The 16,613-nt window shown below is 34.3% G+C and overlaps 1 protein-coding gene across 1 annotated transcript; it reads left to right on the forward strand.

Annotated features, from left to right (window-relative positions):
- Nucleotides 1-2,228: 2,228 nt before the first annotated feature.
- LOC106772011 (ABC transporter C family member 10) lies at nt 2,229-9,969 on the forward strand. The gene is made up of 12 exons (XM_014658113.2): nt 2,229-2,598; nt 3,721-5,779; nt 5,963-6,283; nt 6,373-6,459; nt 6,593-7,180; nt 7,274-7,438; nt 7,868-8,162; nt 8,287-8,501; nt 8,600-8,905; nt 9,011-9,080; nt 9,165-9,404; nt 9,576-9,969. The coding sequence occupies exons 2-12, from the start codon at nt 3,734-3,736 to the stop codon at nt 9,686-9,688; spliced, it is 4,446 nt and encodes a 1,481-aa protein (XP_014513599.1). The 5' UTR covers nt 2,229-2,598; nt 3,721-3,733; the 3' UTR covers nt 9,689-9,969.
- The last annotated feature ends 6,644 nt before the right edge of the window (nt 9,970-16,613 follow it).

Genomic DNA, 16,613 nt, shown 5'->3' on the forward strand with positions numbered 1-16,613 from the left:
TCAATTTATAAAATAATGTTTGAATTTAATAAAGCAACAATCATAGGACAATTCAAAATATATAACAAATTATAATAATCTCCAACAATTGAAAATAACAAAATTATAATAGTAATAAAAAAATACTTACCAGCCAAACATGCTTTATCAATGTGCTCCGTGGGACCATACCATATATCTTCAATATAGTGCGTGTCTTAATATAGAATCTGTTATCCATTATAAAAACTTTAATGTTCTTTATATAAAACTAGCAGAACCACATTCCATGCGTGTCTCCCTCCACCTTTATACTTTTTTAAAAAAATTATATATATTTTTTATTTTATATACTTATATTATCATTTAAAAGTAACATAATTATAATACATATATTATAATTATGTTTCTTTTTTAATTATAAATATATAATTTTAATTTATGAATGTGAGATAAGTTCAATTATAATTAATGTTCGCAAGGAAAGTTCTGTTAACATTTTATATTAGAAGAAAAAAGGTTACGAGAATACAACTTCTATTTCATATTTTAAATTTTACACAATTCAACATACCTTAAAAAATTATGAAACATTCTAAGCTTTTAATAACTAAAATCAGACCAATCAATATTATAATTGTTGATCATATTTTTCTAAAAACATTATATTGCATAAGACGTTTGACAAAGTTAAAATCCTTTTTTTTTCTCAATGAAAGATTGTACAACTTTAAATAAAATGTCACGTAGATGGTGAATAATAAAATTTTATCATTTTTCTTCCTGTCTTTATTATAAATTCCAAATTACAAGTTTAATCATTTTTATAAAACTGATATATTCAAATTAAATAAAGAGATACAGGACATCTAATTTGTTTTTAGCAAGGGATCAATGCCGTTTCTTGTATGGGATATTTTATGTCTTAGTTCTTATATTATATTCTTTTAATTTGAATTTCTAATTAAATTTATTTTAATGTTTAGCATACAACGATAAATTATTAAAGATAGCGATTATAAATTATTAATGATTTATGTATCTTGCAAAATTTCTAAAATATTAAACATTTTTCTTTGAAAAATATCGTATTAATTTTGTTTTCCTAAGATTTAAAGTATGTTTAGGTATTTATTAATAGCAATAAAAAAAAACATAAATGACAAATCTATTATCAATTATAAAAGTACTCTTAGTTATAAAATTTACATATTAAAAATTCCACTCACTGTTTGTATGGTATCGTTGTTAACATGATTAAAATTTTAGTTAAATATAAAATAGTAAGAAAATATTTTAAAGAAGGTATTTTATTTATTTATATTTTAGTGGATAAAATTTGTAGGCGCAAATAAAAATATGAAAAATACAACAAAACACACAAGTGAGAAATATGAGAATTTTTGGAGATGTTTGATTTGAAAATATGAAAAAAAAAGTTTAATATGTCATAATAAACATCATTAATTGATTATTCTGAGTTACAATCAACATAGTTTTAAATTTATAATGTTTACAATGTATCTTTTTCTAACATCATGAGTAGTCGAGAGAGTTGACTTGTTTTGCACAAGTCGAAAACATTTTATTGAAAAGTTATGAATAATTCTTTCATAATTATTTTTTTTAATAATTTTCAATTAAAATAAAAGCAAAACTAAGTAATCTTTTCACAGATATAGTTGATATAAGTTGACATTTTAACAATTTTAATGTTGTGAAAGTTTTTTTCAACAAATAGTAAATCTCATTGTATAACTTGTACATAAATGTAAAATAACTTTTGGTAACAAAAATGTATAAAAGATATAAAAATTTAATATTTAACAAATAACATAATTAAAAAAAAGTAAGAGAAAATTGTAAGTATAATATGCTCTATTTTAAAATACTAGTAGAATTTAAAATAGCTAGATAGGGTGGCGTGGATGTTTATAAATTTTTAGACATGTATTGAATTCCTATAAGTAAAATATATTTGTTATTTTAAATTTACTAATTGTTTATTCGAGTGAAGACATTTTTATAACCTGGTTATATCCTGACCTTTCATAATAATAAGGTATTATGTTGAAATATTGTGGATAAAAAAAATGTGTGGTTAAGATGAATAGATAGTTAATTAATATAATATTGTTAAGGGAAAGGTGTTTCAATAACAATTGAGTGAGTAAGCTCTCCAACAGAAGAAAACATAACAACTGACGTTAGCCATGACGACATCGTATTGGTTTTTTCATATAAATGCATACATGTTTTCTCTCCTTACAGAAGATGCACCTTCTTTCGCTGCAACCTTCATTCTTCAACACTTTCACTCACTTCCACTGTTACCACAGCAAGCTTCTTCATCTTTGTTTTTTCTTCTTCGCATCCTCCCTTTCGTTTTCTCCATAACCTCATTCTTCTCATCATCACATACATGCGTACCCTGTCTTCACCAAACAACACTTTCACAAACACTAGAAACATGTGATTTTTTTTCCTTTTTTCGTGTTATTTAACCGTCACACAAGTTGTCCATTGCGGTATTCTGATAGACGCGTTCAAAAGGAAAATAAGTTTGCGTGTGGCATTTAGCCACCGATGAGTTCAGGTTTCTCACGATACATTGTATAGGTTTGTCCTTTTACTGATTCCTATGTTCATTCTGTTTTATTATCATTAAATTGAAAGAGTTTGTCTTTTTACTGATTTCAATGTTCATTCTGTTTTATTATCATTAAATTGAACGAGCCACGTTTGGTTGGTCTATTTGAAATATTCCTTTTTGTAATTTTTTTTATATATATTATCGTAACAAACTTCAACGGGCAGAAGCCATTTTTTATTGTGTTATTTTTTTCCCATGTTTTCTTGATGGAATGAAGTTGCTTTCATTTGATACATCAGTATGCTAGAAAAAAAAAATAAAGGAAATAAAGTGACAAGTGGTAGAGAAAAAAAAATGGTATAGAAGATTGTTAAAGGGAAATCAAACGTATGGACAGATATTAGAGTTTAATTTTAATTTATCGCTGGCCTAAACCAAGGAGAAAAAAGCCAAATTTTATAAATGATAAAGAATATTTCAACCAAACTCCTTCACCCTGTCGAGGGCATTTTAGAACTTGAATTTGAACTAGCCCAGATGCCCCATACATGAAACTGGAACAAAAACGAAGATGTATAGAAAACACGCATATTATTTACTAATATACTTATTGATTAGTATATATGAAACTCAAATGCTATCATTCACAACTGAGGAATAACCAATAACTAGCTGACACAATGGAAGATACCTCTCACCACCAAAAAGCATATTAATTCTACTCTTTTGTAGTGACGTTTGTGAGTCTTGTTAAACAACTTGTTCTATTTCTAAATTACTGACGTTCGTTCACATGATTTTGACCCGGTAATAGAGTGTTACTGAAAAGAGAATGTTTGAAAATAGTCAAGAATACTCTTTCACTTCAGAAAGAAAAACCAAACTCGTATAAGGCATTTATGGCTCACCATTGTCATATCTTCTACTTTTTGATGATATAAGTGATTAATGCATGTGAAAATTTGTTTGTCCATGTTCATTTCTCTCTCTTAAAAGTCAACTTAGCCAGAGACACGTTCTCAAATACGTCTCTTTGGCTAAAGCTTGTTGATAAACTATTTATGGGTTTTAGTTTCAAAGTTTTGAGGATAATGATTTCCTCTCCAAGGGCATGATTTTATGGGCTTCTTTGCTTTTTTTTTTTCCAGAGAAGTCAAGGAGATGACGGTGTTTTGGAGCGTGCTTTGTGGGGAATCTGGTTGTTCGGAGGCGGGAAGAATGCCTTGCAGTTATGACTTTAGACTTCTCATCGATCCTTCTACTTGTGTCAACCATTTGTTGATCTCTTGCTTTGATGTGTTATTACTCATGATCCTTGTCTTCATCATGATCAAGAAATCAACACTAAAACCATCTCGGGGTATAATACAGGTGCAAAGATATTCATATTTGCAGACAGTTTCTTCCATAGCAAATGGAGTTATTGGGTTGGTGCATTTGTGCTTAGGCATTTGGGTTTTAGAGGAAAAGTTGAGGAAGACCCAAACTGTGTTGCCTTTTGATTGGTGGTTGCTAGAAATCTTTCACGGATTAACGTGGTTGTTAGTGAGTTTAATGTTAAGTCTTAAGTTGAAACAACTTCCGAGAAGATGGTCGAGGCTTTATTCTATTCTGATCTTTTTGATTTCTGGTATTTTCTGTGCGTCATCATTGTTTTATGCAATTAGTAGCAGAGAACTGTCCCTTATGATAGCTTCAGATATTCTATCTTTTCCGGGGGCGATATTATTGTTATTATGCACATTTAAGGAATCCAGTTATGGAGAAACTAACAGAGAAACTGATGAAAGTCTTTATTCCCTCTTAAATGGCGAGTCTGATAAAAAAGAATCTATTTCATATGTAACACCATTTGCCAAAGCGGGGTTCTTCAGTAAAATGTCATTCTGGTGGTTGAATCCATTGATGAAAATGGGTAAAGAGAAAACACTTCAGGAAGAAGACATTCCCGGGTTACGGGAGGAGGATCGAGCAGAAAGTCGTTATTTACTATTTCTGGACCAACTGAACAGAGAAAAACAGAAGGATCCATCCTCGCAACCATCAGTTTTGAGGATAATACTTTTATGCCACTGGAGAGAAATTTTAGTATCGGGATTCTTTGCATTGCTTAAGGTACTTGCATTGTCTTCGGGACCTCTTCTTTTGAATTCTTTTATATTGGTTGCTGAGGGTAATGAGAGTTTCAAATATGAAGGTTTTGTATTGGCAATATCACTTTTCTTTACAAAATCCATTGAATCCCTTTCTCAAAGGCAATGGTATTTCCGCTGCAGACTTATTGGTCTGAAAGTTAGGTCACTGCTAACTGCGGCCATTTATAGAAAGCAATTGAGGTTATCCAATTCTGCTAGATTGATGCATTCTGGTGGTGAGATAATGAATTATGTCACTGTGGATGCTTATAGAATTGGTGAATTTCCCTATTGGTTTCACCAGACTTGGACAACTAGCTTTCAACTATGCATCTCATTGGTAATTCTTTTTCGTGCTGTTGGGCTGGCAACAATTGCCTCCTTGGTGGTGATAGTAATCACTGTTCTTTGCAACACTCCACTTGCAAAGTTACAACACAAGTTTCAAACCAAGCTTATGGTCGCACAAGATGAGAGATTGAAGGCTTGCTCTGAGGCTCTTGTGAATATGAAGGTGTTGAAGTTGTATGCATGGGAAACCAAGTTTAGAAATGCTATAGAGAGATTAAGGAAAGAGGAGCTCAAATGGTTGTATGCAGTGCAATTAAGAAAGGCGTACAACACCTTTCTCTTTTGGTCCAGCCCTGTTCTGATCTCTGCTGCTTCCTTTGGGGCATGTTACTTTCTTAGTGTTCCTCTGCATGCAAATAATGTTTTCACTTTTGTGGCTACTTTGCGCCTTGTTCAAGATCCAATTAGAACCATTCCTGATGTTATTGGGGTGATCATTCAGGCAAAAGTTGCGTTTACTAGGATTGTAAAATTTCTGGAGGCACCTGAACTGCAAAGTGCAAATGTCACAAAAAGGTCTCTCGATGACAATATGAGGGGTTCAATAACAATCAAGTCTGCGAACTTTTCATGCGAAGATAATGTATCAGAGCCAACACTGAGAAACATAAATTTGGAGGTTAGACCAGGGCAAAAGGTGGCTATCTGTGGAGAGGTTGGCTCAGGCAAATCAACTCTCTTAGCATCGATTCTCAGAGAAGTTTCTATGACTCAGGGAGAAGTAAGATTATGTTCCTTTTTGTCTATTATAAAACTTTGCAAACTGTGGTACTTCCATGGGCTACTCAGATGAGATTTTCACTATGTGCAAGTTACCAGCATGCATTTTTTTCTATCATTCATTTGAGTAGTGATATTAGATTGATTTGATTAATAGTACCTGATTTTGCTTTTTGATTTATAGCTTGAAGTGTATGGCAAGTTTGCCTATGTTTCTCAAACAGCCTGGATACAATCAGGTACAGTTCGTGAGAATATATTGTTTGGGGCAGACATGGATGCTGAAAAATATCAAGTAACACTTCATAGGTCTTCACTATTGAAGGACCTAGAGTTGTTTCCCAATGGCGATCTCACTGAAATAGGAGAGAGAGGAGTTAACCTGAGTGGAGGCCAGAAGCAGCGAATTCAACTTGCACGTGCACTATATAAGAATGCTGATATATATCTCTTGGATGACCCATTCAGTGCAGTTGATGCACATACTGCAACAAATTTGTTTAATGTAATGAAAATTTCTCTTCTTCCATTACTACGTTTGTTATGTGTTGGTGTTATTAACTTTTCACTGATAAATGGCTTTTAACTGGACAGGAATACATAATGGAAGGACTTGCTGGGAAAACAGTCTTGCTCGTGACTCATCAAGTTGACTTCCTTCCAGCATTTGATTACGTTTTGGTAATTTTTTCCATCTTGAAGCACTAGTTATGTCATTTTTTTATTTCTTTTTTTTGCATATAATGAATAGTTCTGTAATTGTAAAGCACTGGATGTAAATTAGCATAGCTGTAATTACTCTTTTTTTCTATAGTTGATGTCAGATGGTGAAATTATAGAAGCTGCTCCCTATCACCATTTGTTGAGCTCAAGCCAAGAATTTCAGAACCTTGTGAATGCCCACAAAGAGACTGCTGGTTCTGACCGGCTTGTGGATGTCACTTCTTCCCAGAAACATTCAAATAGTTCTAGAGATATTAGAAAAACATCCATGGAGAAACAATATGAAGCATCAAAAGGTGATCAATTGATTAAGCAAGAAGAGAGAGAAAAAGGAGACCATGGTTTCAGACCGTATATACAGTATCTGAGTCAGAGCAAAGGATATATATTATTCTCTTTGGCTGTTTTTTCTCAGCTAACGTTTGTGATTGGCCAAATATTACAAAACTCGTGGATGGCAGCTAGTGTTGACAACCCTCAAGTCAGCTCTTTGAAATTGATTGTGGTTTACTTGTTGATTGGAGCTATTTCATCAACATTCTTGTTGGCCAGAAGTCTTGCTACAGTCGCTTTTGGCCTTCAATCGTCAAAGTCATTATTTTTACAGCTACTGAACTCCCTTTTTCGTGCTCCCATGTCATTTTATGACTCCACTCCTTTAGGACGGATACTAACTAGGGTAAGCATGTTTAACATTTTTTTTTTCTTTCCCTTTACAATGTAATGCAATGCATGGAAGCACTGATTTTTTGTCTGTTATTTCCTTGTTTAGGTCTCCTCGGATCTCAACATTGTGGACCTTGATGTTGCATTCAGCTGTTTGTTTACTGTGGCAGCCACTTCAAATTGTTATGCTAATCTTGCAGTTTTAGCAGTTGTTACTTGGCAAGTTTTGTTTGTCTCAATCCCAATGATTTATTTTGCAATCCGCTTGCAGGTGATAAACGAATTCTTCTTTGGATTACATACATGGATAATTTAGTGTCATTTTTTAAATTAATTTGAGAATAAAATTATTTAACCGCACAGGGTTATTGTTGGACATGAGATCATAATGCACAGATAGACTTCATCCTTGCATTTTTAGATAATGCGGGTTTTCCAAACCTATTTTCCATGTAGAAAATTTGGAATTTTCAAATAGCTGGGAAGTATCTGATTTAATCAAGATTTGACTTTTAAAATAAGGAAACTTGTGTACTACAAAAGGGCACTAAGCTATAGCTCAGTTCACAAAGAAAATTTACAATATGGAGGCTCTTTTATCTTTTCCTCTTTTAATGACTTCGTAACAATTTTTCATAGATTTAAATACTCTCATTGCAAAGTAAAAATACTTGTTAGCCTAATAATTTCTTTTATACAGAAATATTACTTTGCTTCTGCGAAAGAACTGATGCGGTTGAATGGCACCACAAAATCCTTTGTAGCCAACCATCTTGCTGAATCTGTTGCTGGAGCTGTGACAATAAGGGCTTTTGAGGAGGAAGATCGTTTTTTTCAGAAAAATCTTGATCTAATTGATGTCAATGCTAGTCCTTACTTCCATAGTTTTGCAGCAAATGAGTGGTTGATTCAACGATTAGAAACAGTCAGTGCTGTTGTTCTCGCATCTGCTGCACTTTGCATGGTCGTACTTCCACCTGGAAGTTTCTCCTCTGGTGAGACTTTTTCTATTATTGCTTTTAGAAAGCTACATTTTGTGTTATTCGTGCAAATGATGTTTTTCATTATAAGCTCGGTCCAATGCAAATATTATAATGTCAACTTATGATGTTATTCCAGGATTTATTGGCATGGCCCTTTCTTATGGCCTTTCACTTAACCTCTCCTTGGTATTTTCAATTCAAAATCAATGCAATCTCGCGAACTATATAATATCAGTGGAGAGGCTAAATCAGTATATGCATATACCAAGTGAGGCACCAGAAGTTATAGAAGGAAATCGTCCTCCTGCGAATTGGCCAGTTGCTGGTCGAGTACAGATAAAGGAATTGCAGGTATTATTACTATTTCAAAACATGTTGCTCTATGTCCTTAAAAATGGGGTTGAACCCGTGAAGCGAAGCTCCTAATTTGCTTCTTGGTATCAAAATAGATACGTTACAGGCCTGATGCACCACTAGTACTGCGTGGCATCACATGCACGTTTGAAGGAGGGCACAAAATTGGTATTGTTGGCAGAACAGGCAGTGGAAAATCCACTCTCATAGGTGCTCTATTCCGTCTTGTAGAGCCAGCTGGTGGACAAATAGTAGTTGATGGCATAGACATTTGTTCTATTGGTCTTCATGACTTGAGGTCACGCTTTGCTATCATACCTCAAGATCCTACTCTTTTTAATGGCACAGTCAGATACAACTTGGACCCCTTATCTCAACACTCTGATCAAGAGATATGGGAGGTAACGACATACATGTTTTGTAATTTTTCAGTATTTTGTAATGTCTTTTATGTTTTTTACAGCTATACTTTGTATCTGTGGACTGATTTTAGCTTCAATGTGAAGGTTCTTGGGAAGTGTCAGTTACAAGAGGCTGTCCAAGAGAAAGAAGAGGGATTAGGATTAAACTCTTCAGGTACACTTCATGTTTTGTTCCTACAACTCTGCTCTGACAAACTCCTACGTAAGTATTAATGAATAGTGGCAAATTATTGTACAGTTGTTGAAGCTGGAGCAAACTGGAGCATGGGACAGCGACAACTATTTTGTTTAGGACGTGCTCTTCTACGAAGAAGTCGCATATTGGTGCTTGATGAAGCAACTGCATCAATTGATAATGCAACTGATTTGATTTTGCAGAAAACCATTCGAACCGAGTTTGCAGATTGTACAGTTATCACGGTAGCTCACCGGATACCAACTGTGATGGATTGCACCAAGGTTCTTGCCATTAGTGATGGTATTCAACTACCCTTTTTCTTATCATTCTCGTTCAATACATGCTTTTCCAAAATAATCTATAATTGTGATGATTTAAGTTTTGAAATAATTGATCATGCGTTGGAACTTTTAATGTTTAGTTATTTGTCTTCTACGAAAACAGAGTGACTATTTATTTATTTTTTTTCAGGAAAACTTGTGGAGTATGATGAACCAATGAAGTTGATAAAGAGAGAAGGATCGCTGTTTGGGAATCTTGTCAATGAATATTGGTCACATTTTCGGTCTGCAGAATCTCAATGAAACTGAACAAGATTTTTGGAATAGCTGCCATGTCTCTTTTTCTGTAACATTGACAAGTCAAGACAGTTTATTTAGGTTAGAAGTAGGATGGAAAATGCATTATATTTGGACAACCTAAGAAAATAGTGCAAAGCTATTCAGCAGTTGTTGCTTACAGTATGACATCTATAATTGGAAAAATCATTGGATGTTATCAGAAGCACCCGTATTTCTATCAATTTAAGCCATCTGTCTACCAAGTCTTCTTTCCAGGAATAAAATTTTGAAAAAATATTTTGCTATAACACATTCTCAATTTAGTAACTTAACCTATTTTATCTCTACGTAAAAATGAATTTTCATTTTGATTAAGAAATTTGTTTTAAAATTATTAAGAAAAATGTCTATTAATTTATTGGATTGTTCTTCACACTGGGTTGCCTCTTAATATGTGATGTTAATCCATCATATTGTCTCTTTTTAAAATTCCGAACCTACAATTTATTAAAAAAGTTTTCAAAAATTTTAATAAATTTCAAAATTCATTAAACACTTATAAAATTTTTAATAGACTTTGAAATATATTGAAGGAAAAAATTTTCAACAAAATTCGTTGAAACACAAAATTTTTTTTTTTTGAATTACAGAAATTAATTTTGGAATTTAAAGATATGTAAAAATGTAAAGAAAAATGTGTGGAGGTACAGCAAGAAACACTAATTGGGTTGTTTTTGGAATGAAAAATGTTTGTTTAACACCATCTTTTGACATAAATTTGACACCGGTTCACGTGTCAAATTTGTATTGGATGGCTGAAGCTCATTAAAAAATTCCATCTAAAAAAGCACATAAGGGTAGAATTGGAATTCTGGTGGTATGAAAATTGAATTTGGCAGTTTCATTTTTCATCTTTTTTCACTTTCGTTCTAAGCATTGTTCTTCTCTCTCATTCTCCCATTCGCCAAATCTCCCATTCGCCCTATCTCCATTCGCCTCTCCCATTTGCTTCTCCCATTCGGCCTCTCTCCATTCGCCTGTCCCATTCGCGTCTCTCCCATTGGGGTGGTTTTGGTCATTGAAAGGCGTCATCTCAAGCAAAAGTGGTTTTTTGCATTGACTGTGTACCAGTACGTTCTCTTTCGCGTTTTGGGTGTGTTTGGCTTTTGGCGTTTTGGGTGTGTTCTCTTTTACGTTTTCTTTCGCGTTTGGCTTTTTGGGTGTGTTTTGTGATGTGGCTCTGTTTCTTGTTTTGGGTGGAACCGTTGTTTATTGTTGTTTGATCTTAGGTATTTGTGTGGTGAACCCTAATGTACCATTGATTTATTGTGCAGTTGAAATGGCGTCCGGTAACCCAAAGGTAAGTTAAAGTTTAGGTATTAGTTATAGTTGTGATTTTTTATGGTAAGTAATCAAAATTTATTTTTATTGTTTTGTAGTGGCGGGTTCGAATGTTTGTCGATTCATCTGTCATTATTGAAATGAATGGGTTACTAAGAAAAGTGCATGTGGAACGACTTGAATTCAAGACTTGCTTCGTTGACGAATGAGTTATTTGAAATTCGTCAAATTCCAATTTTGAATGAAGATGTGTTCCATGAAGAAGGTTTTGGTGGAGGTGATGAAGAAGGTGTGGGTGGAGGTGTTGAGGATGTGTTGAACGAAGGTGTTGCTGGAGCTGCTGAAGATGTGTTGAATGAAGAAGCTGTTGGTGGAGGTGATGGAGAAGCTTTGGGTGGAGGTGGTGAAGAAGGTGTTGTTGGAGGTGATGAAGAAAGTATGTGTGGAGCTGCTGAAGAAGTTGGTGAAGGAGTTGTCTTGGATGAAGAAACCGAAAAGGAAATTCAGATGTTTGTTCAAATTGATGATGATGGTTGTAGGATAGTTGTCCTGTGTTCAAATGTAGGATAGTTGTCCTATGTTCAAATGTAGTGAACAGATTGTACAAATTGTTTATGAAGACTGTGTATTTTTAATATATATGAACAGATTGTACAAATTCTCATATGAATAAGAAATTTGATTTCAACCTTGTTTATGTTGAATGTACAAATGAATGGTGATTGATGTCCAGTTTTGTTTATGTGCAATGTATCAAAGTTTCTTACCAATTTATGAGAAGTACTGTAACCTATGCAGCAAAAAACAGCCTTGTAATCGTTTACAAGTGTGTTGTAATCGTTTACAAAGATGTTGTAATCGTTTACGCGAGTCTGTTTGTTGTTTTGGACATCCTTTTGCACGTAAGGAACCACCAGGGATAACGTGGGGGACTACAGGGGATTTTAGGTATTTTTGAAGACAAATTCAGTGTTTTTTACTTGTACATTTTCTAGAGGTGTGAGTGTTTCGTTTGAGGTGATGTTTTTGAAAAACCAAGTTGGAAAAGGTTAAAAACCATTAGATTTGGTTAAAAACACACTATGGTCCTCCATGTTATCACTGGTGGCTCCTTCAGTTCAACAGGATGTCCAAATTCGTATTCAGACTCGCGTAATCGATTACAGCCTGATTGTAAACGATTACAAGCCACATTTTGACAGCATACATTGAACAACTTGACTTGACTCAAGGATCTAAACATGGGTGGTCCCCCCCTACATCATGGGTGACCCAGAACATTAGGTTCAGACCTCTCATCACTCAAGAACCAAAAAATACAATTTAAACCATTGGATTTGGTTAAAAATACATTGTGGTCCTCCATGTTATCGTTGGAGGCTCCTTCAGTTCAACTGGATGTCCAAATTCGTGTTCAGACTCGTGTAATCGATTACAGCCTGATTGTAAACGATTACAAGGCACATTTTGACAACATACATTGAAAAACTTGACTTGACTCAAGGTTCTGAACATGGGTGGTCCCCCCTACATCATGGGTGACCCATAACATTAGATTCAAGCCTCTCCTCACTCAAGAACCAAAAAATACAATTTAAACCATTGGATTTGGTTAAAAACACATTGTGGTCCTCCATGTTATCACTTGTGGCTCCTTCAGTTCAACAGGATGTCCAAATTCGTGTTCAGACTCGCGTAATCGATTACAGCCTGATTGTAAACGATTACAAGCCACATTTTGACAGCATACATTGAACAACTTGACTTGACTCAAGGTTCTGAACATGGGTGGTCCCCCCTACATCATGGGTGACCCAGAACATTAGGTTCAAGCCTCTCCTCACTCAAGAATCAAAAAATACAATTTAAACCTTTGGATTTGGTTAAAAACACATTGTGGTCCTCCATGTTATCACTGGTGGCTCCTTCAGTCCAACAGGATGTCCAAATTCATGTTCAGACTCGCGTAATCGATTACAGTCTGATTGTAAACGATTACAAGCCACATTTTGACAGCATACATTGAACAACTTGACTTGACTCAAGGTTCTGAACATGGGTGGTCCCCCCCTACATCATGGGTGACCCAGAACATTAGGTTCAAGCCTCTCCTCACTCAAGAATCAAAAAATACAATTTAAACCATTGGATTTGGTTAAAAATCACACTGTGGTCCTCCATGTTATCACTGATGGCTCCTTCAGTTCAACAGGATGTCCAAATTCGTGTTCAGACTCGCGTAATCGATTACAGTCTCCTTGTAAACGATTACAAGGCACATTTTCACAGCAGAGGTACCAGAACTGAAGTTGTGGTCCCCTGTGTTTTAACAGGTGGCTCCTTTTGTTAAACAGGTTGTCCATAATCTGAGTAAGACTCGCGTAATCGTTTACAGGGCCATTGTAAACGATTACATTGCACACTTTACTACCATTATGTTCACCAGTTCAGCTATATTGATCAAATCACAATCATTAATTCATTTTTTTCCACAAACATTATCATTTGCAAATCAAAAAATAAAACACTTAAATAAAAGACACAATCAAATTCCAATTATGAAATACATAAATGTATTGAAGCAAACATGGATGTTCTATATATTGAACCAAATAGGTTTAATTCCAACATCTTTTTCTTGTTCTAAGACTCAGGTCTAATACAATAATTACTCATTTTTCTTTCTAACTACTACATTCGCGGTGTATGGTGTCCTAAGTGTTTGGCTCTTAAAATGCCTTCTTGAACCAATCCTAACATACGTCTTCAATTGTGATTGGTTGTTGGACATTCCACCCGGTGCATTTGGCGACATTGCACCTTCTTCATTGTTGCACATTCCACCCGCTTCCTCATTCGACATTCCACCAAGCAAATGGAGTCTTCGAAATGACTTCACGTTGCTCCTCTGTCAACCGTTCGTTGAGAGTGCAAACATACATAGTTGAAAATGAATGACGAACGGTCAACTTCCCAAAGAAAATAACTCAAATGAAAACACCAAAACAAATTACAAAAAACCCATAACGTGTGGAAGAAACGACAACAACCCCAATACCCAAACCTACAACGAGAGAAGGCACCTTGGTCCAACGAAGATTCATTCTGGAACTTCCCATTTCAGCAAAACGATGGAAAACGGGATATGCAAGAAGAAGGCAATGGAGAGGACGAAAACGTCGGAGAAGACGAAGGGAAAGGAGGAAATATGAGAGAGAAAATTTTCTGACACAGAAAACTAATGAAATTGGCCAAGGGTAGAATTGGAAGCAAAAAAGTCTGAAACCCTTTTCATTCTGCAGGCCAAAATTTAAAAAAAAAAAAAACAAAAAAACGACCCAATTGAAACTTGACACCTGTCAATGTCAAATGTGTGTCAAAAATTGGATGTCAAAATAACCGAACCCACTTATATATTATTATGCCCTTTTTCAAAATAGGTCCCACCCATACTATTCCTTAGTTATGCAAAACACCCTGAACAAAGACGCTAAATTGCAAGTGTTAACAAAACACACCCACCTGTCCATTGCACCATTATATATCTCCCACTAAACAAACATCATATAATCTAAAAATCCGCTAATAAAGGAGGGAATATATTAAGGTTATGCTGTTAACTATGGAAGTTGATTAACTAACTTGGAACTGGGCAAATCAAAGACTTTTTCCTCTACGCTCACCACAAGATTTTGGAGAATTGACCATGTAAATATTGATCGTGCAAAAATTAGCTGCGGAATATTTTGATCGTAAAGCACGGCGTTTTTTTTTTTTTTTTGTTCCTTGGGGTGCACCTTTTTGCTGTAAGAATCGATTCAGGATTGCAGAATCCAAGAGAAACACGCCAAAGATTCTTTCTTAAGTATACATGTATCCCATGTTAATGACTAAAGAAAATCTCCATATACTAATTAGAGTCTGTTATATTCTTTTTTAACTTTTAGAGAATCCAGTATCCATCTGTCGTAATATATCTGAACGAGAAACCAATGTTCTAGATAAAAATTACGTTTTCAAGAAAGGAAATTTTAACCCACATATATCTCTAACGGCATGCCTTTTTTCCAGTCTAGGGTAATACTTTATACAGCAGTAGAANAACCAGAAATTCTTGTCACATATCATTCTTTGCCATTAGATTCTCCTCTCAATCTATACACTGCTACGTTACTACTCTACATAATGATTGTATTTTTCTGATTCTGAGAGAGTTCTCTCTCAAAAGTTGTCCTTTGCATCATTGTTCAAGTAAGTGGTCTTCACTTTTTTTGTAATCACACAGTTGTGTTACCATGCTTGTTTTTTTCCTGCGCAGAAAAAAGACTCTTTAGAAAAGTAACTACACTTCCTTTCCCTTACCATTATGTACTACTTACGTATTTCGCTCATTCTCAGTTACGTTATATATTGAGAATATGTATCAACATTATTTTTAAGAGTTTAAGTCTCAACCAATAAAATCCCATTAAGTCTTAAAAAATTACCACTCATATAAAAGCATACAAAATAATTAAAAATAATTGTTGACATAGTTTTTCAGTAATTACCGTAAGTTAACAGATATATCCTATATTGATCTAGTAATTCTTTATATTATCTGTGCATGTAATAATTGATCTACTGGGTAAATGGTTAAAGGATATTTTAGGTGTTTCTCTTAACATTTTAAGGTTAGCCTCTGAGGTGCCCCAAACTTCAATAATGGAGCTTTATATGTAAATTCGTAGTTAGTACAGGGAAAAAAAGTCACTTTCGATTGAACTGTGTAAGAATTTAACATGAGATGATTAGGATTTTTGGCTTAAGTAGGTTGCAGAGCTCTATATGCTTTTAATGTGTGTTGAAATAGGATAATTATCTTTTTCTTGAAGATAAGGTCAGTATCTTTAGGTGGCTAAGTAGCTGTTTTGAATTGGTGCCTAGCTGATGAAGAGGTTATTGATGTTGTTGGAGGTTGTTTTGGATCTTTCCTGGCCTATAGATCATGTATTAGGTTTAGAATAAGATATTTTTAAAATAGTTAAGTTGTTTTAGCAAGTTTTCTTAGTATTTTTTGTCCTTAACACTTGTTGACCAGATTGTAAAGATAAATGATTTTGAACTTTAAATTTCTGACTTACTCGGAGGACAGAGCTGCATGTATAGTATTATTTTTGTGGTGTGATTTTGCAATTATAGTTTTATAGTTTGGGTACAATAATTGAAACTAGTTTTTTACTAAAATTTCTTGGTACTTGAAAAATAATTGTAACTTAAATTAGAAAGAAGTGGCGAAAGTATATGAACAGATTCAGATGTAACAGAATGTTTGAGTTGAGGGTGTTGTAAAATGACAGCTCATGATCTGAATGTGTGTAGAAAAGTGTATTTACATTTAATGTTTAACAGTGTTTGATGACGAGAACAATATATGTTTTGTTAATATGAAAAGAAAAGAGAAGAAAAACTAGAAGTTGAAAAGAATGGATGGAGAATGTGGTGTGTTTTGCAAGTATTTCTATAGGAAGAGAAAAGGGAAGTGAAAAGAAGATGACAGTGTAGAGATACATACAATGTAAGAGCATGGCGAGCGGTGGGGAAGAAGCACGTCAGCAACTATATGTTA

This window comes from Vigna radiata, chromosome 8, assembly GCF_000741045.1.
Source record: "Vigna radiata var. radiata cultivar VC1973A chromosome 8, Vradiata_ver6, whole genome shotgun sequence".
Classification (NCBI taxonomy): domain Eukaryota; kingdom Viridiplantae; phylum Streptophyta; class Magnoliopsida; order Fabales; family Fabaceae; genus Vigna; species Vigna radiata.

Excerpts from the sequence above, each read along its gene's own strand:
- LOC106772011 (XM_014658113.2), top strand. The coding sequence starts at position 3,734 with ATGACGGTGTTTTGGAGCGTGCTTTGTGGGGAATCTGGTTGTTCGGAG. Across the intron at positions 5,780-5,962 it reads TTTCTATGACTCAGGGAGAA|CTTGAAGTGTATGGCAAGTT; the intron begins GTAAGATTATGT and ends TTTGATTTATAG. Across the intron at positions 9,405-9,575 it reads GGTTCTTGCCATTAGTGATG|GAAAACTTGTGGAGTATGAT; the intron begins GTATTCAACTAC and ends ATTTTTTTTCAG.